Below are 5,650 nucleotides of genomic sequence, written 5' to 3' on the forward strand. Positions count from 1 at the left end.
CAGGACAGTGGCCGTCCAGGAGCAGGTTTGGACACCTCTGATATAGAGCACTCTGCATTTTCTATCACATCTAGTTATTCTCTTTTCCTTTTTGACTTAATGCTGTGAGAATCAATCACCCAAAAACAAAAATCAGACTTCAAAAAACAAGATTCATTTTTTGGCCACTTTAATTTAGAAAAAAAAAAAAGAAAAAGAAATTGCCCTCCTCTGATAAAAATTAGCAGTACTATTTTATTTCTCAAAATTTAGATGTTGTTTTTCCCATCATATGTTGTTTTGTATTTTGCTCAGGCTTAAGAAGAATGATATAACATTTAGGTGCAAATATGCAGAATAGTAAACCAAAGCTGGAGGCTAAAATGGCAAATATCTCCACAGCTACAGTAAATTTTCCAGGAGAACTGACATAAGCTGGAATAAATGTGATCCACACAGCACAGAATATGAGCATACTGAATGTGATGAATTTTGCTTCATTGAAGTTATCAGGCAGCATGCGAGCCAGAAAAGCCAAAATGAAGCACAAGACAGCCAGCAGGCCAATATAACCCAGAACAGCAGAGAAACCAATAGTAGATCCCAGACTGCACTCAAGAATGATTTTTTCCTTATAATATTTAATATTTTTGTAGGGAAATGGAGGAGAAATCAATACCCAAAGCACACAGATAAGAACCTGTATAAGTGTAAATGCAAGAACGCTGAGTCTTTGTTGTGAAGGCCCAAACCATTTCATGACATTACTTCCTGGAAGTGTAGCCCTGAAGGCCATTAACACCACTACTGTTTTCCCAAGAACACAGGAGATACAGAGGACAAAAGTGATCCCAAATGCTGTATGACGCAACATACAGGACCATTCAGTGGGTTGACCAATGAAAGTAAGTGAACAGAGAAAACAAAGAGTCAATGAGAAGAGCAGCAGGAAGCTCAGTTCTGAGTTGTTGGCTTTTACTATGGGGGTGTCCTTCTTGCTGTAAAACAGGATGGCCACCAGTGCAGTTAATCCTACTCCAAACAGCGAGAAAAAGCCTAGCATTATACCCATAACTTCTGTGAATGAAAGAAACTCTACAGCCTTTAACACACATTCATTTTTCTCAGCATTAGACCAGTATTCCCCTGGACACTGCTTGCAGTTAATTGAATCTGGAAAGGAATGTGTTTATTATAGTTAGCCATTAAAAAGAAAATAGTTTTATTTATGAACTCCTTTGATAAGAAACTGCATCCTGAACAGTAGAAGAAGAACACAAAATGAGACACTAACCAATTTTCTTTGGAATATTGACTGAATATTACCTGTCTCATTACTGATTTCTCCGTCAGCACATGGAATACAGTCATAACAGCAGACAGGTCTTCCTCTCTGTGCAGCCTTCCTAGTGCCCGGAGAACAGCTCTCACTGCATACGGACCTTGGCTTCTACATGGAATATTACATTATACATAGTTATTTATACTGACTCTGAAGTCAATTGCCAATTTCATGTCATGAAACTGTAGATGGCACAGGCTGATAGGTCTTTAACTCAATTTGGTAGTGATCACATCGTTATCTACATAGCGCAGCTTATTGTTTGCTGTTGCATCAGCGGCCAATGAGCTGCGACTCAACATTCAAATATTGGTAGTGTTTGCTGTTAGCAGTCTGCAGCACACTTTCAGAAACCCTCCACCTTCCCCAGCTCCACCTGTATAGATCTGCTACGGTTTTATTTCATGTATGTTATACATGGTGCAGCAGCATGTCTTACATGCATTGGCAGTAGCAAATCTCAGTACTTGCTCTGCAGCAGCGTAACAGATCTATTCTGCCAAGACATTAACATTGCCATATCCATTACCATGCCAGTCTCTCAGACAGTTGTCATGACAGAAATGAATTAATGAAAACAAATGCCAGTATCTTTAAGAAAAGCGACTCTTTGAGGCATAAAATGACAATTGTTAAATGGTAACTTACGAATGCCAGTGTATTATGAATGTATCTCCAGAACAAAACAACTGTTTGAAACGTCAGTTTTCGAAAATCTCTCTGCAACTTCTTTTATCAGTTTGATCAAATTTGATCGTAGTTATTCCTTTCCACCAGGTTCAGAGAATTAAATCGTAAAGATGAATGCCACATTATTTAATACCAGTCAAGTATACAAATGTTAACCTTTTGTATAGAAAAACCCTATTGCACAAACAGGTTATTGCCATTTACCTCCAGTTTTTCTCTGGCCCAGATTATGTTTTTAGTGTTAATCACAAAGCGCTGGTCAGGAGGTAGGGAGGCATCATAGTATCCCACTGGTTTAAACTGGAGTGATCCATCTGATTTCTGCTGCCAATTCACAATTTCATACTGGGCTATTGCACCACCAGTGCTGTCAAACCACACATGGTCTCCTGTCTTTACAGTGAAATTAACCTTTTTCAGAGACTCAACCACCTAAAGAAATAGGACCGTTTTGATATATCGTTTTAACAAAATGTCAGACAAAAATGGAGCCTCTTTCACTCTTTCTCTTCATTTATTTATTTATTATTATTATTACTACTACTCTTTACCTGCTGTGGTTGTATTGTCAGGCCTTTCTCACAACCTGCTTGTTCTTTGCACTTGAGTAGACTGTGTAGTGAATGTGCCACAGCATAAACTGCTTTGTAGACATGGCTTAGAAATCTTTGTTCAGGCACATCTTCATTGTAGTTTTTCACCACAAATAGATCCTGATATTGACTGCAATTTACTTCATCATTAGAAGAGCATGGAAAAGCTGTCTCCCAGAATGCTTTCATAGCATAATCTGCAAACCCTTCAATTTGGATTTTTTTCACTGCAAACCCCAGTGACCCTCCCAGCACACGGAAGCTGTTTGGAGTCATCAAACTTTTTGCAGTTATCCATGCCTCCACACCTATCATTTGGAGGCCTGTAATGTTCTGAATAGTTAGCTGCTCAAGTAGACTTTTCATCTCAAAACCAGTAAGAAATGCAACAATTACTTTAGCGGTGCCTTGTTTTATCATGTGTACCACTTTTTTGATTTTTTCAGTCTCTGTTCTCAGGAATTTCACAGAGTACTCTACACAAATCCCCACTTCTTGGGCTGTTTTCAGAAATATGGCCATTCCATAGTTTCCATAGTCATTGTCACTGCTCACAGCTCCCACCCAAGACCAGCCAAAGTATTTGACTATGTATGCAATTGCTCTACTCTGGTGGTAATCACTAGCAATAGTCCTAAAGAAAGATGGATACTCTTTCCTGTTACTGAGACACTCACATGTGGCTGTGGGACTTATCTGAAAGAAAAGAAGAAAAAAAAAGAAGAAAACACAGAAGCACATCAGTATAATCATTATAGTCTAAGAATTATTTTAACTGTACTCCTTACCACTGGAATTTTAAAAGGTCCTGTAGTTCTGGACAGAATCACTGTGTTGGAAGACTCTGTTTCTCCTATGATAGCATGTATAAGAGACTGTCCACTGCATCTGTCTCCTGTTGCAAACTCTGGGCCATTCATCAATGCCATAGTTGCACTCATAGAAGACAGTCTTGAACCACAGGTATCATAAATTTGATAGCCAACAGAAACATTTGGGAGCAAACTTTTACTTTTGTTAATCTCTTCAATGGCAAAGATCATGGTTTGAGCTAGCCGAAAATCTTTTATATTCACACTGCGAAGATATTAAACCATCATGGTAAATAGCAACTAATAAAGAATCAGATAAACACATTTTACTTTTATATTAACTTGGCTTATACTTAAATGTTATTTGCTGTTATAAATTTAATTTTGTGGATTACCTGCAATGCATTTTTATAAAAAAACTAAAAAACTAAAAACATTTCTAAAGAAGCAAACCTGGAGCATGACAGTAGCTGTGGCTTTTGTGTAAACTCAAATGAAGGTAATGATACTTCAGTGTGGATAACAAAAAGTGCTCCAATAATTATGTCTCCATCCTGGAAAAGCAATGGATACTTAGGGTCTCCCATCATTCGGCAAAGAGTGTTTTCCACCTTTGTGTTTAGATGATAGAAAAGCAGGAGTGTAAAAGGAAAGATAAGCATCCCAAAGACTGAGCTCTACTGCGACTACCAAATATAAGTGATCTGATATATTATTTTGAACTTTTATAGACATAATTAGTACAGATGAATGGTTGTGATTGTTGCCAGTTACCTCATAGGGCAGGACATGAATTAAGTCAAGCAGGAGTGGCGTAGAGTCAAGCCAATTTGATTTTTCAGTTTTGGTACACTTTGATTCAGATGATAGTATCTATTTATTCTTTAAAAGAATAAATAGATACAAATGTATTCTTTTCTATAGTGTTTTCAGCAAAATATGATCAAGGCTCTATAGTTAAGCATCTTGTAAAAGGCAAAGAATCATATTGTAATTCCCTTTTTCCCACTGATACTGACTTGCCGACTACTTTCTGACTTTCCTCTTGATTGGTTTCTATATCTGTATTCCATATACATATACATATACATATATATATATATATATATATATTCACAAAATTAACCGTGATGAATGTCAGATGAATGCAATATTAGCTTATTCAAGCAGTATTCAAATGTAAACCTTGTTTGTGGGAAAACCCTGTTGCACAAACTTGATTTAGTAATATTGTTATGCATGCTCGCTTGGTTACCTTTTAGTAAAAGTATATTCTGGCATTATCTCACTTATATGGAAGCAAATGGGTAGCAATATTCAATTTGAAATGTAATATGAAAAATGGCAATACAATATGTAAATTGGCAATGCATTTCTGTATTTAAATTTACATTTTTCATCTGCTATATCCTACACTAGTTTTAACATATAATTTAGACATATATTTAAAAAAAAAAAAAAAAAAATCAATTCACATCACATTTTTATCTTATACCGATTCTCAAATTTCAGAAATCAATTTTTTAAAGTGTTGTCTTAAACGTCACAGTACTACTTAAGTTTTTGACACGTTAGTGTTATTAATCACAATAAGCCTTGAAAAAGGACTCAATGCAGTGCTCGTGCTGATGGGCACACAGCCACACAGATGCCGCCTCTTAGATGCATGCAGTCCCGAATTCAGTTCTCTTTCACAGTTTATTGCGCTTGCATGGTCATATACTTACACAATTATGTCAAAATGCACATCATGTGGAGTATTCACGTAAATACACGCTGTGTCCCAATGTCCATACTATCCATCCTAAATATTATGTGAGATTAAATGTGTCCCAAAGCATAGTATGTTGAAAAGTGCACGCCAAAAGTCCCTGGGTGGTATACTATTTCCAGTAGATTTTCGAAGTGTGGATCTGTGCACACTATAATGGCTAATATTGCCCACAATCCATTGCGCTTTGGAGGAGGATTCAGTTCAGAACTACTAACTACGAATAAAGTGTTTAAAAAACTACAAACACAGTGGATGTGCATGACCGATGGTTTAGATAAAGGGGTTTGAGTAACCTGATAAAAAATATTTAATGTTATCCGTGTTATATTTTGTGAACTTTTATGAAGATCCGTTTAGCCATTAACTTTTAAATGCATCATTATGCATTAATATGAGGAGAGTTCTCCGCATGAAAGACCCACATCTGGCAGATGAATGTGGATGATTTTAACTGTGACAA

General features: G+C 36.6%; 1 protein-coding gene across 1 annotated transcript; it reads right to left on the reverse strand.

Annotated features, from left to right (window-relative positions):
- Nucleotides 1-241: 241 nt before the first annotated feature.
- On the reverse strand, nucleotides 242-5,414 carry LOC127500317 (extracellular calcium-sensing receptor-like). The gene is made up of 7 exons (XM_051871418.1): nucleotides 5,399-5,414; nucleotides 3,870-4,086; nucleotides 3,393-3,681; nucleotides 2,563-3,300; nucleotides 2,216-2,443; nucleotides 1,306-1,429; nucleotides 242-1,152 (listed from the first exon to the last, which is right to left on the reverse strand). The coding sequence occupies exons 2-7, from the start codon at nucleotides 4,076-4,078 to the stop codon at nucleotides 242-244; spliced, it is 2,499 nt and encodes an 832-aa protein (XP_051727378.1). The 5' UTR covers nucleotides 4,079-4,086; nucleotides 5,399-5,414.
- Between the last annotated feature and the right edge of the window lie 236 nt (nucleotides 5,415-5,650).

The sequence above is a fragment of the Ctenopharyngodon idella genome, chromosome 18 (genome assembly GCF_019924925.1).
Source record: "Ctenopharyngodon idella isolate HZGC_01 chromosome 18, HZGC01, whole genome shotgun sequence".
NCBI classification, from domain to species: Eukaryota; Metazoa; Chordata; class Actinopteri; order Cypriniformes; family Xenocyprididae; genus Ctenopharyngodon; species Ctenopharyngodon idella.

Excerpts from the sequence above, each read along its gene's own strand:
- LOC127500317 (XM_051871418.1), bottom strand. The coding sequence starts at position 4,078 with ATGCTTATCTTTCCTTTTACACTCCTGCTTTTCTATCATCTAAACACA. Across the intron at positions 1,430-2,215 it reads GGGCCAGAGAAAAACTGGAG|AAGCCAAGGTCCGTATGCAG; the intron begins GTAAATGGCAAT and ends TATTCCATGTAG. Across the intron at positions 1,153-1,305 it reads AGAAATCAGTAATGAGACAG|ATTCAATTAACTGCAAGCAG; the intron begins GTAATATTCAGT and ends ATTCCTTTCCAG.